Raw genomic sequence first — 19,498 nt, forward strand, 5'->3', positions numbered from 1 at the left:
CCCGGCCTCATCCTCAAGTCTATTTGTTGCCTATCTGAAAGGCCTCTTTTCCCCGTCTCGAAACACACATGAACTGAATTCGCTCCACTTCAATCTATGTTATTCAATCTCACTCTCAGAAAGAACGATGCCCCTTCAGTGCAGAAGGGAAGAGCAGAAATAGCTACAGGTGTCTTTTTATTTCTGAGCATTTATTTGAATTGTCGACACGTGCTTCCTCTAATTTATCATCCCGAGCAGCAGAACAGCCTGTTCTCCTCCTCCACAGAAGCTTATTCACAAGCGGACTGCCACTGGCCCGGGCCGACGCCGACGGGCAGACACGTCCTCCTAGGAATCCGTCACAGTGCCGGAGATTAGACAGCCCTTTTCTGCTCACAGAGAGGACGTTGGGGTACTCAGATTAGTCACTGACTCTCACATAGGGTGACTCTGGACATGTCCGCATGGAAACCAAGAGAGCGATCATGCGCTTCAGCAGAGGCAGAGAGGACCAGTTATCATCAGCTTGTGTTGCGTTTCATTTTAGATGAGCGAGAGAACTTTAGCGTCTCACTCATGGCTGTTCCTCTAAGGCTTAGTCTCAACTGCGTAAACATCTGTCCTGTTCTTGTGTCCTCCCCTTCATGTGCAATTATTGGAAAAGACGTAACCGGTGAAAACAATATGGTGGAAGCTCATCAGTTCTTTCTGATCCGAGTGATTTAAGGAGAGGAGGCAAGGAAAGAACAGATCCTCAGACTTTAATAGGGATGGTTTCCAATTCCCACCAAACAAGTAACTTCCCGTAGCTCCCAAATGGCCAGATACTACACTCGTTGTTTAAAAAAACATAAAAAGCCATTGCTTATTTTTAGATGGGCATATTTCCTCCTCATTAAGCCATGGGCTGCTTATTTATGGAATGTTGAGATCTAAGCGCAGCATTCACACGCTAGCAGGGCCAAATAGGCAAGTCATTAGGATGTTTTCTCCAGGAATTCCAGAATTGATTGGTGTAATCTACAGTACACAGCAAATATTGTAAAGATCAGAGTAGTGTCGTGGTTGCGAAGTCTTGAAAATGACTTTAAAAACTTTTTTGAAACTTGGACCGTCGTACTGTTCAGTCTCCCTCCCCTTATATGGTGTTTATTACCTCATTTCGGTTTTCGTTAGGCGTGTATTTCCCTTATATTATAATTTATTATAATTTTTGTTCATTTTGTAGATGTTTTTATCCAGAGCGCCTAAAGCATACATTTCATACTTTTCTTTCTCCGTACTGGTCCCCCGTGGGAATTGAACCCACAACCCTGGCATTGCAAGTGCCATGCTCTAGCCGCATGCCACAGTTTTTATTCTGCATTTATTTATGATCTCAGTAGCTCATAACTCCAGTGTGGTGGCTCTAACAGCATGCTTGAAGTGCCTTGAGTGCATGCTATGTATAAATTATTTGTAATTTGTGAAATATTTTTGGGAGGAGGATTTGTGTTTGGGGGAAAAAAAGAGTATGCTTTGATCAGGTTGACTGCTATTTCACTATTCAGAACAGAAACATTCTCAGTGCTTGCATAATCCCATTAGATCAATGAACTGCGTAAACAAATGCAAAGAGTGGTTTATTATCTCTATCGATATGGCATTACTGTATAAGTTCTCAGGGCAAGCGGTCTCCCGAGTCACTCTTTCACATTGACTGAAATCCCAGCCAAATAATTTTTAGAGTAAGAGCTTTTTCTGTTTCTATTTTTCCAGTGCTGTGGCGAAAGACAAAGACAAGAACAGCTTCAAGCTGCGTCCGGGAATGGACAAGAAGATCGTCATCTACGTTCAACAGACGTCTAATAAGGAGCTGGCCATAGAGAGGTAACGTGCACGCACGCAAACACACACACACACGGGTAGAGAGGCTGCGCAGACGTGACACAGTGTACGGTGCACAGACTGTATCGGACTGGGAGCCTTAGTCCCACCACCACGGAGACTTCTCAGTCAGGACGTCTCTCAGCTATTCATAACAAGCTGTAATTCAGTTCTAATTGATAAACAACCACTGTTTAATGTCCGTCTGTTTCTGAGCTTAAGTGTCCCAGTCGGGCCATGAGAACGAGATGGATGTTTCTGTTCTGAGCCTGCTATTTCTCTACGGTTAATAATGTTGTTTTGACTTGCCGTCACCTTCACTTGAACCTCAGTTCCATTGCTTTTTGTTATTTCACTGTTCCTATACTGGGCCCGGATTGGAGAGCTCTGTTATCCTCTGTTATTCCATGCTCTGGTATGTCAAGGATATATCTAGCCTGATACTTTGGGGGGGGGGGTGTGTCTTGTCTGATGCCTTCCACCTGGTTCCACTCATATGACTTGTGTCTTTGTGTGTCTGTGAACGCCTGCTCGGTGTATGTGTTTTCGGTGTGTGTGTGTGTGTGTGTTCCAGGTGCTTCGGCCTCCTGCTGAGTCCAGGAAAGAACGTGAAGAACAGTGACATGCACCTGCTTGACCTGGAGTCGATGGGGAAGTCCTCTGATGGGAAGTCCTACATCATCACAGGGAGCTGGAATCCCAACACACCTCAGTTCCAGGCCGTTAACGAGGAGACACCCAAAGGTACAGCAGGCCAGATGGCCAACGCGCAATGATATGTCCACAGGTTATGTGGTGCCACGTTAACATGGTATTCTTCCTGTCTGTGTATGATCAGGACTCTAAGGATGATGCCCCCCAGATGGTTCGTAGCCAACTGTGGCTGTCTGGCTGATGTCATTTACATAGCTAACCACTGTTCCTGTTACCAATTCATACCTATGACCATAGCAACTGTATATGGGTTATATTGAGGATGTTTGTGTTATTAAGTTATTGTACAGGTCCACGACTTTAACGGTTAAATTGATGAGTGTTGTGTCAATTTACATGACCACAGCTGTAAGGTTTCTGGTAAGGCTTCTATTAATGGCAGTTATGGGTTATTGTTCAACATATAAGTTAATGTATAACACTAATTAGGTGGGTGCTTATATTTTTCCTGTAAATGTACACGTCCACAGATATAGTAATGGCGGTTATGGGTCATGTCCAACAGATAAGTTCATGTACATGACGACGGCGGTGGACCTGGTGATCACCGAGGTGGAGGAGCCGGTTCGTTTCCTTCTGGAGACCAGGGTCAGAGTCTGCTCTCCCAACGAGAGGCTATTCTGGCCCTTCAGCAAACGCAACTACACCGAGACCTACTACCTGAAACTCCGACAGGTGAGACAGACCTTCTAGCTGAAACTCCGACAGGTGAGAGTGTCTAGCTGAAACTCAGACAGGTGAGACAGACCTTCTAGCTGAAACTCAGACAGGTGAGACAGACATTCCACTTGAAACTCAGACATGTGAGACAGACCTTCTAGCTGAAACTCAGACAGGTGAGAGTTTCTAGCTGAAACTCAGACAGATGAGACAGACCTTCTAGCTGAAACTCTGACAAGTGAGACAGACCTTCTAGCTGAAACTCTGACAGGTGAGACAGACCTTCTAGCTGAAACTCAGACATGTTATAGCGTCTATCTGAAACTCAGACATGTGAGACAGACATTCTACTTGAAACTCAGACATGTGAGACAGACATTCTACCTGAACTCAGACAGGTGAGACCTTCTAGCTGAAGCTCAGACAGGTGAGACCTTCTAGCTGAAGCTCAGACAGGTGAGACCTTCTAGCTGAAGCTCAGACAGGTGAGACCTTCTAGCTGAAGCTCAGACAGGTGAGACCTTCTAGCTGAAGCTCAGACAGGTGAGACCTTCTAGCTGAAACTCAGACAGGTGAGACAGACACCATGGAAGACCAAACACTTAAACATTATGGGCATCTCCCGGTTTCCCTGAAAATCTCAATGGAGAAGCAACACTGAACATACTTTTTAGTCTAGACTTAATTTGTGTTAACCCAACATTAATTGTGAGAGGGCTCTTTTTTAGTTTCTTGAACAATGTAACTGCTAGTCAATGTGGGTCACCTATTGTCTTGACCCTGTATGTAACACCATTCCTTTCCTCCCTTCCCAGATGTAGCGTAACAGTATCAACGACACGAATCCAATGCTTTTTGATCCATGACAGGAAGTGTGTATGTGACTCTATACCCTGCTTCCTCCAGATGGAGCGTAAGAGTAACAACGATACCCTGTACGAGGTGCTGAGCCTGGAGAGTGAGTCAGAGAGGGAGAGGAAGAAAACCACAGCCAGCCCCAACATCCTGCAGTCTTCCTCCCACGGCTCCATGGTGCCATCGCCTCCCGAGGATGATGAGGAGGAAGGTGACTGTCTGAGCAACCCAAATTTTACATTGTATTCAACCGTAATTTAACCAGGAAGTCCGATTGAGGTCAGAAGAGCTCTCTTCCCCTACATTTACATTTGAGTCATTTAGTAGACGCTCTTATTCACCAGAGTGACTTACTAAAGTAGGTAAAACAACCACATATCACAATCATTGCAAGTGTGTCCTTAAAAAAGCTGCTAAATCTGCTAAATCTGTGGTAGTAAGAATAAAGGATAGTTGTTGTTGCCCTCCTGTCTCTATAGTTCCATCCTAAATGAACCCCTAGCCTCTACCCCCGGCCTATGTACTGTTAATTTCCTCTACCCCCCTAGACACTGGTCAAGTTCTGAGAGGATTGGACTGGTGTATCCAATCCTCTCAAATCCACACAACTGAACCCCCCAAACAAAAACAGCACAATTTTTTTTGGTTACAAAATATTTTTGCTACAATGTGCCCTAGTGAACAGGAAATGGTCGGTTTGGGATTGGGTAGTAGTCTCACCCTGTCTGTTTGTTCCTTATTCCTCTCCCTGTACAGTATGTATTTTTCCATTCTTGATGTGTGACAGCTAGGTCTATTTGCCTGTCTCAATGTCAGTACCCCCCCGCTGTGTTTGTCTCCTGTCTAGCCAGCCTGTTATGTGCCATAGTTTAGTCTCTCGGCATGGCTGATTGTGTGTTTACCTGTCTAGTAAGTCGCTATACATACAGTATGTTTATGTACTTTAGCCCAGGTCAACTACTTTGATATGTCAACCCTTCAAGTCTCTGGATGCATCCCAAATGCCACCCTATTCCCTATAAAGTGCACTACGTTTTACCACAGCCCTGATCAGAAGTAGTGCACTGTCCTGGGAACAGGGTGCCATTTGGGACACGCCCTCTGTCGCAGAGCTCATGTTTATTTTTGCAAGGTGGACAATAAAGTGGTTTTAAATTCTCTTCTGTCAGACAATGACGAGCCGTTGCTGAGTGGCTCGGGAGACGTGTCAAAGGAGTGTGCTGAGAAGATCCTGGAGACCTGGGGAGACCTGCTGTCCAAATGGTGAGTCAGGGAGGAGATCTCATCTCACTGATCATAAATCAAATCAAACCAAATCAAATTTTATTTGTCACATACACATGGTTAGCAGATGTTAATGCGAGTGTAGCGAAATGCTTGTGCTTCTAGTTCCGACAATGCAGTGATAACCAACAAGTAATCTAACTAACAATTCCAAAACTACTGTCTTATACACAGTGTAAGGGGATAAGGAATATGTACATAAGGATATATGAATGAGTGATCATACTTTACATTACTCTGCTCCCCCCCAACCTTACATACCCACTTTACTGCAGTTTGATCAGTTTGTTTCAGGAATATCATACCTTGCCTTTGTGTAGATCATCCAATGTATTTTGTACTTCTCATCTTAATTTAGCTCAACATTCAGTGGTGTTATAGAAAATTGAAACCATAAACAAACGAAGGTAAAAGATGAGGTGATTTTGAACTTTATTTTACCTTACAAGACGTTACCACCAGCTGTACCAGTCTGGCACCACCAGGCAGCAGGCTCTTTGCTCAGTGAACGATCTGTGCTGAGAAAGCAGCTACCACTGAGCTGCCGTTTAGTTAGTGTGCCTGAAGATGCCGGTGAGCCTTTAGAGCTGAGCTCCCTGCCTGGCTGGCCAGGCTGCCAGGAGAAAGATTGATGTGGTGGTGGGCTTTTGATTTTCCTGTTGACCAGTCAGCGTAGGCATGGAGGGAGGCATGTCAGGGAGAGAGATGAGGGGACTTACTGCTGGCACAGTGATAGAGTGGCCCTCTAGCTGAGTTACAACCCAAATTACGGCCTTCTTTACAATGTTCCTTGTAGGTCAGGAGTCTTTTATAATGTACCGTGGTCTGATTCTTCATAATCTTTCTTTGACAGAATGTTTTTGTGTGCGAAATTCACATTTATCTCTGGTAATCATGATGATAAGAAAAGCAAACTAACACCTAGTGCTTGTAAAATATAGACTTATCCTTCATACATACGGAGTTGCTATAGCTTATACTAAGAATGGACACACGCACACCCACACACACACACACACACTCAAATCCACACACACTCATATCCTCACACACACACTCCTAATTTGAAAACGCATTCATGGGTGGTGGGAAATCATGTCGATATTTTAATCTCTGGAAGTGGCAAGGAAAAGAAAGAGGTGTATGTGTGTGTTGTCACATCCAGATAACCAGCTTATTAAGATTATTTCCTGTTCCCTTTACTCTTTATTGTTCTCAATCAAAACCTTGTGATGAATTGAATTAAAAAGTCCAGAAATTGAATTAGAGACGCTCAGTATCCTCTGTCTTCTGCTGTGACGGTCACATCTGTAGTTCCCCATTCGCTCTGTTCCCTTCAACCCAGACTTCAGACCGGAGGGAGGGAAGAGGGAGGGAGCACATTTAGCTTTCTTCTATGTTTAATACAGCACATACAAGGTTGTTTTTTTTTTGCCTCACAAATCCTTTAATGCTTTGCCGTTAAAGGACAATTCCGCCACTTTATAACCAATTATTATGCTGTTAGTATATATGCAATAATGTAAGATTTTATACACATTCTGATGTTTTATAGTTTTGTTAATCATGCTGCACAATTCCATTTTAAAGATGCTGCATTGCCCTCGCCTACAGCATACTATGATTCCCAGAGTACATTTTGTCTCCCATGATGCAATGCTCTTCCTAGTTAGCCTACAGTTATCTTAGCTAGCTGGCTATCAAGCCCAGACAAAGCTTAGTCTAAATATATTGCTTATCATAAGTTATGAGTGGATTCCACATTACTTTTGGATTGTAAATATATTAGAATGCTTGCCTGACTGTCATGCTGAATATATGTTCATGGCATTGTCACCAATCAACTGTAAATACAATCAAATTTTTAAAATGTAGATGCTAACTAGCTATGCTAACCATAACATTGTTGCTGTATCTAGTTAGAATGCTAGCTAGCCTGACTGCTACATCCAAAATAATATAATTTGCAACAAAAACAGCTGAGTTTCGTCTTAGCAACTGTTAGAAGAACACAACATTTATTATGAAATTGACATGCAAGTCATTACGCAATCCTAGTCTCTCAGCCTGTATCTTTGGCTGGCACAGCAAATAACCAAATAACCTTACCTTGTTAGCCAGCTAGATAGATTATTTTATCTCATGACAGCCAACAATAGAACGAAACTAAATGTAGCTAGCATACGAGTCCAATGTTTGATGGCCACATTGTTTACATCAAAAGTTAGCTTTTGTGCTATCAACCTCCCTCTCCCCACTCACCAATCTGTCTCTCCTAGCTCTTTGTCTGCTTCCTTCAAAACACAACTATATTTTATCCAGGTGTATTGACCTCTTACTTTCAATCAAGAAACATACTAGGAATACAAGCATTTTGCTACACCCCGCAATAACATCTGCTAACTATGTGTATGCAACCAATCCAATTAGATTTTGCGATTTGATTTTACTGTCGTTTTAATGAACCGCTAGCTTGTGCTAGGCATGTATCTTCGATGTTGTGAGACCTAGCTAGTGGTTTGTTACATGTAGTAAAGCTAGATTATAATGCAAATGCTAGTGCTGTCACTTTGTGGTGATAATGGTGAACTGCATATTAATTGCATAACATGCCGCAAGCAGACTTTGAAAAATAATATTTGTGTCATTCTCAAAACTTTTGGCCACGACTGTACATAAATCAAAGAATCAACACTTTATTTCATGTAATATAAAGAACAGCTATATCAATGGTTAGTGGGTTTAGACATGAATCTAACTTCAAAACAAGAGATGATTGAACAGTTAAATGAATAGTGTCTAATACAAATAATAAACCAAATGTCAGGGCTGGGCTGGAACAGAAACCTGCACACCCAGTAGCTAGATCTCTAGGAACAGGGTTGGCCATGCATTTTCTAGGTCTATGCATTGTTCCTTTTAACAGTACAACTAGACTAAGTTAGCTAGCTAGTGGTTTTCAGCCGCATCACAACAGCTGTTGTTTTTGAACAGCACCAGATGTTCTTTGGGGTTCCAGGGTTCACTTCGGTCCATCCTCAAAAAGCTGTTAAAAAGGTGCTACTTGATCAAATCAAATTTATTTGTCACATGCACTAACATCTGCTAACCATGTGTAAGTGTAGCGAAATGCTTGTTTTTCTAGTTCCGACCATGCAGTTACATCTAACACGTAGTATAACCTAACAATGTCACAACAACTACCTTACAAGTGTAAAGGAATGAATACGAATATGTACATAAAATATATAAATGAGTGATGGCCAAACAGCATAGGCAAGATGCAGTAGATGGTATAGAGTACAGTATATACATATGAGATGAGTAATGTAGACCTCCACATGTCACATTATATGAAGTGGCGTTATGATACATTACATCAAGATGGCAAGATGCCTGAAAAGGGCAAAATGGCTGCTGGAGCTGCAACTTCGGTCGGTGATGGTGGGAGTGGTTTTGGCCGAATAGAATCATTCCATAGGTTTTTTGAGTGCCTATTTAAAATATTTAGAGATGTTATTAGACAAAAACAACCAGAGCAACATATGGCATGCAGTTCCAATATGATCTGAAAACTAGGAATGGGTTTAGTCGAAAGTTTAGTTACACTTGGGTTGGAGTCATTAAAACTTTTTTCAACCACTCCACAAATTTCTTGGTAACAAACTACAGTTTTGGCAGGTCGGTTAGGACATCTACTTTGCATGACACAAGTCATTTTTCCCCCAAAAATTTACAGACAATTGTATCACAATTCCAGTGGGTCAAAAGTTTACATACACTAAGTTGACTGTGCCTTTAAACAGCTTGGAAAAGTCCAGAAAATGATGTCATGGCTTTAGAAGCTTCTGATAGGCTAATTGACATAATTTGAGTCAATTGGATGTGTACCTGTGGATGTATTTCAAGGCCTACCTTCAGACTCATTGCCTCTTTGCTTGACATCATGGGAAACTCAAAATAAATCAGCCAAGACCTCAGAAAGAAAATGGTAGATCTCCGCATGTCTGGCTCATCCTTGGGAGACATTTCCAAACGCCTGAAGGTACCACGTTCATCTGTACAAAAAATAGTATGCAAGTGTAAACACCATGGGACCACGCAGCCGTCATACTGCTCAGGAAGGAGACGCTATCTGTCTCCTAGAGATGAACGTACTTTGGTGCGAAAAGTGCAAATCAATCCAAGAACAACAGCAAATGACCTTGTGAAGATGCTGGAGGAAACGGGTACAAAAGAGTCTATATCCACAGTAAAACGAGTCCTATATCGTCAGCAAGAAAGAAGCCACTGCTCCAAATCCGCGATAAAAAGCCAGACTACAGTTTGCAACTGCACATGGGGACAAAGATCGTACTTTTTGGAGAAATGTCCTCTGGTCTGATGAAACAAAAATAGAACTGTTTGTCCATAATGACCATTGTTATGTTTGGAGAAAAAAAGGGGAAGCTTGCAAGCCGAAGAACACCATCCCAACTGTGAAGCACGGGAGTGGCAGCATCATGTTGTGGGGGGTACTTTGCTACAGGAGGGACTGGTGCACTTCACAAAATAGATGGCATCATGATTGAGGAAAATGATGTGGATATATTGAAGCAACATTTCAAGACATCAGTCTGGAAGTTAAAGCTTGGTTGCAAATGGGTCTTCCAAATGTACGATGACCCCAAGCATACTTCCAAAGTTATGGCGAAATGGCTTAAGGACAACAAATTCAAGGTATTAGAGTGGCCATTATAAAGCCCTGACCTCAATCCTATAGAACATTTGTGAGCAGAACTGAAAAAGCGTGTGCGAGCAAGGAAGCCTACCAACCTGACTCAGTTACACCAGCTCTGTCAGGAGGAATGGGCCAAAATTCATCCAACTTATTGTGGGATGCTTGTGGAAGGCTACCCAAAACGTTTGACCAAAGTTAAACAATTGAAAGGTAATGTTACCAAATACTAATTGAGTGTATGTAAACTTCTGACCCACTGGGAATGTGATGAAAGAAATAAAAGCTGAACTAAATCCTTCTCTCTACTGTTATTTTGACATTTCACATTCTTAAAATAAAGTGGTGATCCTAATTGACCTAAGACATGGAATTTTTACTAAGATTAAATGTCAGGAATGGTGAAAAACTGAGTTTAAATGTATTTCGCTAAGGTGTATGTATGTAAACCTCCGACTTCAACTGTAGATAACTGAAAATGACTGTCCATCATTTCCTATATTAGTAATCTCAGGGATCCTACTTAAAACCTTACAGAGAAGCAATATCCAGTTCGGCTCATCACTAAACTGTTTATATGAATGAAATCATAAAATTACACTAAAACGGTGTAGAACATTACTAAATACTTTGTAATAACAACCCAAATTGTGTAAGTGTCCTTTAAAGTGTCTCTTCAGAATGGCTCTGCTGACTGAAATAAAACGGCTATGTTTAAGAAATCTGCTTTCATTCTAACTGGCAAAGGGTGGTCAATTATGTAATGCAAATGTCACTGTGGTGTGTTGTGCGACTCGATGCAGGGCTCTGGGAGTCAGTGGGAGACTTTTTTTTGTATGGCCAACCCCCTGAGGACCAGAAGCTGGTTTCACTTACATCACACTCAAAGTACACCCTGCCTTGTTTCAAGTGTTTTATCTGAGAAGAAAAGAAATGCCACGTTGCAATGCATAACCAACTAAGTACCTCGGTACAAATAAACAATAAGACGAAACAACTGAATGAGAGTGGGGGGCGATTTAATCTGGAATGTTCTTTAGCCTTCTTAGGGGTGTGTGGTGTGGAACCTGATTACTATATTGCCTGGCATTGTGACTGTAATTCACGCCAGCTGCCGAGGCCTCTGGCAAGAGCCAGGGGTAGACTCTGTCTCTCGGTCTGTCCTGATCAAAGAGAGCCTCACCTTTCTCTCTCTCGGCCCTCTCTCACCCCCCCTCTCTATCTGGCTCCTCAGGACACACATCTCTCTCTCCTCTGCCCATTAGATATGACAACCACACCCTCATGAACCCCCTACCTCCTGATCATTTCAGCTGGATATAGTACGTAACAGACACAGATAACTTGTGGGTCTGTGTATACAGGGCCTCCAGAAAGTATTAATACCCCTTCCCTTATTCCACATTTTGTTGTGTTACAGCCTGAATTCCAAATTGGTTAAATGAATACAACATTCGCCCATGTACACACAATACCCCATAATGCCAAGAGTGTACAAAGCTGTCATCAAGGCCAAAGGGTCGTTACCTTGAAGAATCTCAAATATAAAATATACTTTTCTGGTTAATACATGATTCCATATGTGTTATTTTTATATGTGTTATTTCAGAATAATGCCTTCACTATTATTCTACAATGTAGAAAAGTAAACCCTTGAATGAGTAGGTGTGTCCAAACCTTTGACTGGTACTGTATGTTATGCTGACATTTTGTGACGTTTTTGTTTGTTTTGGACTTCGGACATACACATTTTTTTTTCTAGAGGTAAGCCGAAGTCGGTAGCTGGTCTACACTCCTTCGTCGGTGATTGGTCTTTGTTGCCATTCGACGAAAGATGACTCGTTTTCATATTTAAAAAAAATACTGCACCGATTTCTTGAGTAATCTTATATAAATTATGACTATTTTTACTGAGTGTATACTGGCTATGGCGTCCCAAAATATACAATTTGTACTACTGCAGATTTTTTTTCTTGTTTTTCAAGCGAAGGTCTTTTAAGGGAGCGTGAGAGCGCCCTTGTTCTGTTTCAGCTAGCTCAGTGGTTCCCAAACGTTTTATAGTCGCATACCCCTTCCGACATTCCAGCTGCATACCCACTCTAGCACCAGGGTCAGCGCACTCTTAAATGTTTTTTTTTTGCCATCACTGTAAGCTTGCCACGCACGCACACACTATACGTACTATACGCAATGTTGGGTTGTATTGGAGAGTCTCATTCTTAAATAATTTTCCACACACAGTCTGTGCCTGTATTTAGTTGTCATGCTAGTGAGGGCCGAGAATCCACTCTCACATGGGTACGTGGTTGCAAAGGGCATCAGTGTCTTAATAACAGCGTGATTTGCCAAGGCAGGTTACTCTAAGCGTAGCCCATTCCAGAAATCTGGCAGTGGCTTCTGATTAAATTCAATTTTCACAGAACCGCTTGTTGCAATTTCAATGAGGCTCTCTTGTTCAGATATTGGTAGGGCATGAAAGGGATAACGAATCCAGTTGTTTGTGTCGTCCGTTTCGGGAAAGTACCTGCGTAATTGCGCACCCAGCTCACTCAGGTGCTTCGCTATATCGCATTTGACATTGTCAGTAAGCTTCAGTTCATTTGCACACAAAGAAATCATACAATGAGGGAAAGACCTGTGTTGTCCTTGTTTTTTTTGTTTTATTTACCCCTTTTTTATCCCCAATTGTTGTAGTAGCTACTATCTTGTATCATCGCTACAACTCCCGTACGGGCTCGGGAGAGACGAAGGTTGAAAGTCATGTGTCCTCCGATACACAACCCAACCAAGCCGCACTGCTTCTTAACACAGTGCCATCCAACCCGGAAGCCAGCTGCACCAATGTGTCGGAGGAAACACTGCACCTGGCAACCTTGGTTAGCGCGCACTGCGCCCGGCCCGCCACAGGAGTCACTGGTGCGTGATGAGACAAGGATTTCCCTACCTGCCAAGCCCTCCCCTAACCCGGACGACGCTGGGCCAATTGTGCGTCGCTCCCGGTCGCGGCCGGTTACGACAGAGCCTGGGCGTGAACCCAGAGTCTCTGGTGGCACAGCTGGCGCTGCAGAACAGCTCCCTTAACCACTGCGCCACCCGGGAGGCCTGTGTTGTTAATGCAGACAGAGAAGAGCTCTAACTTCTTAATCATAACCTCAATGTTGTGCCGCACATTGAATATAGTTGCGGAGAGTACCTGCAATCCTAGATTCAGATCATTCAGGTGAGAAGAAACATCACCCAGATAGGCCAGTCATGTGAGAAACCCGTCCTTGTGCAAGTGGTCAGACAAGTGAAAATTATGGTCCGTATAGAAAACGTGTCACTACTTTGCCCTTTGATAACCAGCGCACTTCTGTATGTTGTAAAAGCGTTACATGGTCGCTGCCGATATCATTGCATAATGCAGAAAATACCTGAGTGTTCAGAGACCTTGATTTTACAAAGTTAACCATTTTCACTGTAGTGTCCAAAACTTATTTCAAGCTGTCAGGCATTCCCTTGGCAGCAAGAGCCTCTCGTCGGATGCTGCAGTGTACCCAAGTGGCGTCGAGAGCAACTGCTTGCACACGCGTTACCACTCCACTATGCCTCCTTTCATGGCTTTTACAACATCAGTACAGATATCAACACATCTTGACCACCAAAGTTCATTTGATGTCACAAAGCTGTTCAGTACTTAAAATATATCCTCTCCTGTTGTCCTGGTTTTCGAGCAAACGTTAGTGGAATTCCTGCGAGACAGTAATGGTTAATGTGATTGGATATGAATTATTTGACTAGGCTTCCTGTATTTGACATTGTGTTGTTATTTCGCTGAAAACAAGATGGTTTAATTTAATTTTTGCCGATGAAACGAGGCTATTCATGCGAGAGAAAAACATCACCAAAATGTATAGCCTCGTTGGAAAATCTAAATGGACTATTTGAAAATGTGAATCATATTTTTATTTGGCGTACCCCTGACGGCATTGCGCATACCCACAGTTTGGGAATAGCCGGCCTAGCCGAACGAACTAAAGTTCTCAACTAACATCAAGGCGGTGGCCCGTTCCTGTTCTACAACATCCGCAGAGTACGACCCTGCCTCACACAGGAAGCGGCGCAGGTCCTAATCCAGGCACTTGTCATCTCCCGTCTGGATTACTGCAACTCGCTGTTGGCTGGGCCTCCCTGCCTGTGCCATTAAACCCCTACAACTCATCCAGAACGCCGCAGCCCGTCTGGTGTTCAACCTTCCCAAGTTCTCTCACGTCACCCCGCTCCTCCGCTCTCTCCACTGGCTTCCAGTTGAAGCTCGCATCCGCTACAAGACCATGGTGCTTGCCTACGGAGCTGTGAGGGGAACGGCACCTCAGTACCTCCAGGCTCTGATCAGGCCCTACACCCAAACAAGGGCACTGCGTTCATCCACCTCTGGCCTGCTCGCCTCCCTACCACTGAGGAAGTACAGTTCCCGCTCAGCCCAGTCAAAACTGTTCGCTGCTCTGGCCCCCCAATGGTGGAACAAACTCCCTCACGACGCCAGGACAGCGGAGTCAATCACCACCTTCCGGAGACACCTGAAACCCCACCTCTTTAAGGAATACCTAGGATAGGATAAAGTAATCCTTCTCACCCCCCCCTTAAAAGATTTAGATGCACTACTGTTCCACTGGATGTCATAAGGTGAATGCACCAATTTGTAAGTCGCTCTGGATAAGAGCGTCTGCTAAATGACTTAAATGTAATGTAAATGTAAAGCATGCTGCCGCCTTTAAGGCATACGCATGCTTCCCAGCCGAAACAGTTTGGAAGAATTTGCGAATATATATTGTGGCAACATTTTGTGATTTTTTTGGCTGTTCGGGGAAACAACATTTTTTTCTCGAGTCAAGCCGAAGTCTACGCCTTTGTTGTCGTAGACTCTTTATCATTCATTGAGAGGACTTGCTTTCATGCACATTTATTAATTGAGAAATACTGTCTTAGTTAGATTAAGATTTCCTCTGCAAAAGCTTTTTTACATTTTTTTATTTTATTTTATTATACAGATTTCTTGAGTTATATTAGATTAATTCTGACTATTTTGAGGAAGTGAGTATTGGCTATGGCGTCTCCAAATGGACAAACCGTACTATTGCCATTTAAAAAAAAAAAAGTTTTTCAAGCGAAGGCCTTTTAAGGGATTATGCGAACATACTCGTTCGGTTTCGGCTAGGCATCATCAACTAAAGCATGCTGATGCCTTTATCCCCACACCAGTGGGCCGCCAGTGTTTTATGTCAATGTAAGCTTCAGTATTAGTGTTTCACTAACACTAAAGTCTTGTGGCGAGCAGAATCAACAATCTCTGCGCCACTCAAGACTGTTGCTTTTTGAGAAGGACTCTTTTCAAGTCTGCTCGCCACAAGTCGTTCACAGTTAGCCCTTGTTACAGTAAATGCCAGCTAAAATGTACTAAGACCCTTGCCTTGACTTCAAATTCGAACAGGTCCGCGTGGGGCCATGGCCCAGTGAGGCGCAGGTGCCGGCCCGCGTAGAGGGAAACAGAAAAGTCTGAGCCTGTTGTGTAAGAAAACTGGGGTAAATCTTTGTTGGAAATGCGGCATTAGTGGGGAAAATGCAAAACTGACCCAAGATTAGTGTCTAGATCGACAAAGTTGCATGGCAGTCGGGAATGCGCATTCACCCTACACCTGTTGCATAATTCTGATCGTTATGATAACCTGTCTCTCTCCCTCCCTCTGTCCCCAGGCACCTGAACTTGTCGGTGCGTCCCAAGCAGCTCCCGGCGTTGGTACGTAGTGGCGTACCAGAGGCCCTCAGGGGAGAGGTATGGCAGCTCCTGGCCGGTTGCCATAACAATGACCACCAGGTAGAGGAGTACCGCACCCTCATCACCAAGGTAGGCCTGAGCACTTACCTAACCTGACCTAGAGATACTGTGTATATAATGACGAGATGGTCTTGTCTCCGTCCTAACAATGGGAGTCGTTGTCCCAAAGGCAGGAAGGAAGGTCTGCTTATCGCTCTATTTCCAAATGGACAGATTTTTACAGGAGTGGACCCCCCTTCTACCTGACCCCATTTACATTGTGACCCCTGACCTCTTACCTAACCTGAGGTTAATGGCATAACTTACTGAGTGTTTGAGTTGTTCAGTTTGAGCAAGGTGAGGCACAGAATCACTCATCTTGATCACGAGAAGTTATTTTAGTTTCAAACCTGGTGATTTGTAGATCAGTGATTCTGCGCATTCCCGACTGCCATGCAACTTTGTCGATCTCAAAACACTCAGTGTCAGTGGCAATGGGATTTGTATCCCATTATGTAACTGACTCATGTGGATGACTCGTGGTCATGACTTCATCGCAAACCTGTGTATTTACATTTCAACATGTTTTACATCATTATTGGAACTTGGGCACAGAAGTGTCCAGAGTGTTATTGAAAATGTTCCCACAGCGTTGGGAACATGGGTCTGTAGATCGGAGGCCTTAATAGGCCTGTCTAAGAAGTGCTGGGTGGTGACACTGGAATCTTCTCGGTGGAGGAGAGTGCATAAAAAAAAGAGTGTTTTGTTTGAGAGACTATGTATTGTCAGAGAGAGAGAGAGTTTGCGCCCATGCGTGTGGGTGTACGCACAAGGGAGCATCATAGTCTGTGTTACCGTTGTTTGAGGTGGTGTGAGAAGAGAGGCAGGAGGCCGGGGAAGTGATATCTGCTTTTCTATCAAGTCACATCAAACAGGGATGCCCAGCTCAGCCTGGTTTGACCATGTCCCTAATATTTCAGGCCTGTACAACCAAGGCCACAGCCCTGTAGACCTGTTGACCCCCGCCCCGCCCAAAAACGTTTTGATCCAAATTGTATTGCCAGATTACCCTGATTTTCTCTTTTTAATGTTTTATTTATTGAAGAGGTCTCTAGATTTTCCATCATGTGTTTGATACGATAGAATTTAAAGTAGAACAGTTTTTTCCTAAAAGGGATTCAATTTAGACATCTGAATGTAATTTTGTGGAAACGAAAAACAGATTTTGTTTTACAAGATACAAAGAATGTTGGACGGCCAGCTCTAAATCATTTAAAGTCACGTGACTCGATCACCAGTTCAACAGGGTCATTCTCACCAGTTCAACAGGGTCATTCTCACCAGTTCAACAGGGTCATTCTCACCAGTTCAACAGGGTCATTCTCACCAGTTCGACAGGGTCATTCTCACGAGCTCGACAGGGTCATTCTCACGAGCTCGACAGGCTCATTCTCACGAGCTCGACAGGCTCATTCTCACGAGCTCGACAGGCTCATTCTCACGAGCTCGACAGGCTCATTCTCACACGCTCATTCTCACGATAGGTGGCTGTTCATCATATTCAATGGACTACTGGTGGAATATAGCTTGTGTACAATGATAATGTGGTATAACTGCTGATGCTTGATACCGTAGGATTGTTGTCATAGCTCCATTCCTGTCACATTCGTGATATTCTACTGGGAGGTTAAAAGAGCTGGGACGATAAACAGACTACTTACCGCAGCCATATTGCTTATGTCCTTCATTATGATAAGTAGCCTACACTCGAGAAAGTGAAGTTTAAAATTAAATAAGTTTGCCAGTATGGGTTATTGTTAATGGGACAATTGATGGCTTCAACCATCAAACTAGACGTAGTAGTTTAAAGTAGAGAACGACCAATATGGATTTTTTTAAAGAGCCAATACCGATTTTTTTTGGGGGGGGGGTCAAGGAGTCCGAAGGCCGATATTTTAGGCGTATATTCAAAATCATGAAATTTGTACATTTTGATAAATTTCCCAGAGATAATGCAATATTATTTTTTTGATCAAACAATTCATTTGACTTTGGTAAGAAAAAAATTGAAATATATATATAATAATATAATAATGGTAATAATTGTATTTGAATGGTAAATCTCTATTGATTAAACTGGGTAAATCAAGATGTAAGCCTAGGCCTATTCACAATACAGGTGAATGCATATTCAATAGGAGTCTGTGCATGCATTGGGTTATTGAGCTTGTTTTGGCCGATCAGTGGAGTCTAGGGTGCTACAGATGACAAACAAATCCATTTGGGAATTATTAGCCTACTGATCAACAACATTTGCATAGAAGCATCACTCCAGCTTGTCATGCCTGTATGGAAGGACATCATGTAGGCACTGCTGTTAGTTTGAGAATGCAAAATAACTATCTATTCAATGCAAATGGCTCCAATGTAACATCACAATTTGTTATCACGGATGCTTATCAAACTAGTATTTTTTTGTCATTTTTCGTGATCGGGATAATTCATTTAAATTTTTAAAAAAAACTCTAAACCACTCTGTTGCAAGGACACAATTCGAAACAACTCTATTGGCTAGTTCATCTGTCAGGAAATGGCCGGGTTGTAACTTGATCCTACTGCTATGATTGGATGCAGCAAGGCAAAGCCAATCGAGTCGGCTTGGTCGTTCTCTAGTTTAAAGGATAGAAGAAAAAACACTGGTACACATTGTCATAAACGTCTTGTTCTGTTTATTGTTATTGTATCAATTCAGGCATTTTATCGCAACATGGGTTTTTTGGCCCACTTACTGTAAAGTCATTTTGTAACTGCTGATGTAAAAAAAAAGGGCTTGAAACATCAGTTTGACTGATAATGGATTGATTGAATGATTGCCTGAAGACCGCCTTGTCCATAGAAATGGTTGACCATTTTGTGTCCTCACATTACACATATGGGCAGATGAAGGAATCGAAAAGAAACCTCAAATCATCTAAGACAATAAAGTCTCTTAAGTGGAAGATGAAGGCTCACTTGCATATCTCCCACTGTGACGGTCTCTGATACTTAACAAGCCGTTTAACGTCATTATGCCCCCCCCTAATTCTTCAATGTCCTATTTCTTCTTAATGTGATTTCTATGTTATGTGACTGCTGGTCAGCCCCTCATTATAGGGGTTTGCCCTTTGGCGCTTAATGGGGCTTAGCTGCACTACTCATACTGTAGTAGTTTAGTAGTCGTTTAGTTTATTAGGATCCAGTGTGTGAGCGGAGTTGAGCGATAGGAATGCCCCGGTGTCCTTTTCAACCGCTCCACTAAAAACTGCTCTGCACTCACATAAAAAAATAAAATGACGCTCCAAATTCGCTCCATTCATTAATATCACAATTTAAGCAACGCCCATCTATTTGTTTGTGTGACTACCTGGACCTACCATTTGGTTTTGAAGTATTGACACCAAACCATATGATTTGAATGAAAAGTATTTCATAAACATGAAAAGGTAAGAAGCTCTCGGCTACATTAAACGGCATATAAACATCGTAGTAAACATCGTAAAACACTCTAAATAGGTCCGGAGCCAGTCAGGGAGCCTAAGAAGGAACGAAAGGAATTATTTAGGCTACATTATTTCAATTATTTCAAG

General features: G+C 42.8%; 1 protein-coding gene across 5 annotated transcripts in view; it reads left to right on the plus strand.

The window, feature by feature from the left end:
* The window catches only part of LOC115127402 (rab GTPase-activating protein 1), a 111,686-nt gene that overhangs the window by 32,035 nt on the left and 60,153 nt on the right, over nucleotides 1-19,498 (plus strand). For all 5 annotated transcript variants that reach the window (XM_029657021.2, XM_065017644.1, XM_029657041.2 and 2 more), the window contains 6 exons: nucleotides 1,741-1,851; nucleotides 2,423-2,592; nucleotides 3,068-3,237; nucleotides 4,129-4,288; nucleotides 5,247-5,340; nucleotides 15,812-15,962. In XM_029657021.2, coding sequence (XP_029512881.2) covers nucleotides 1,741-1,851; nucleotides 2,423-2,592; nucleotides 3,068-3,237; nucleotides 4,129-4,288; nucleotides 5,247-5,340; nucleotides 15,812-15,962 — 856 coding nt within the window. The remainder of the gene's footprint in view (nucleotides 1-1,740; nucleotides 1,852-2,422; nucleotides 2,593-3,067; nucleotides 3,238-4,128; nucleotides 4,289-5,246; nucleotides 5,341-15,811; nucleotides 15,963-19,498) is intronic.

The sequence above is a fragment of the Oncorhynchus nerka genome, linkage group LG4, assembly GCF_034236695.1.
Source record: "Oncorhynchus nerka isolate Pitt River linkage group LG4, Oner_Uvic_2.0, whole genome shotgun sequence".
NCBI classification, from domain to species: domain Eukaryota; kingdom Metazoa; phylum Chordata; class Actinopteri; order Salmoniformes; family Salmonidae; genus Oncorhynchus; species Oncorhynchus nerka.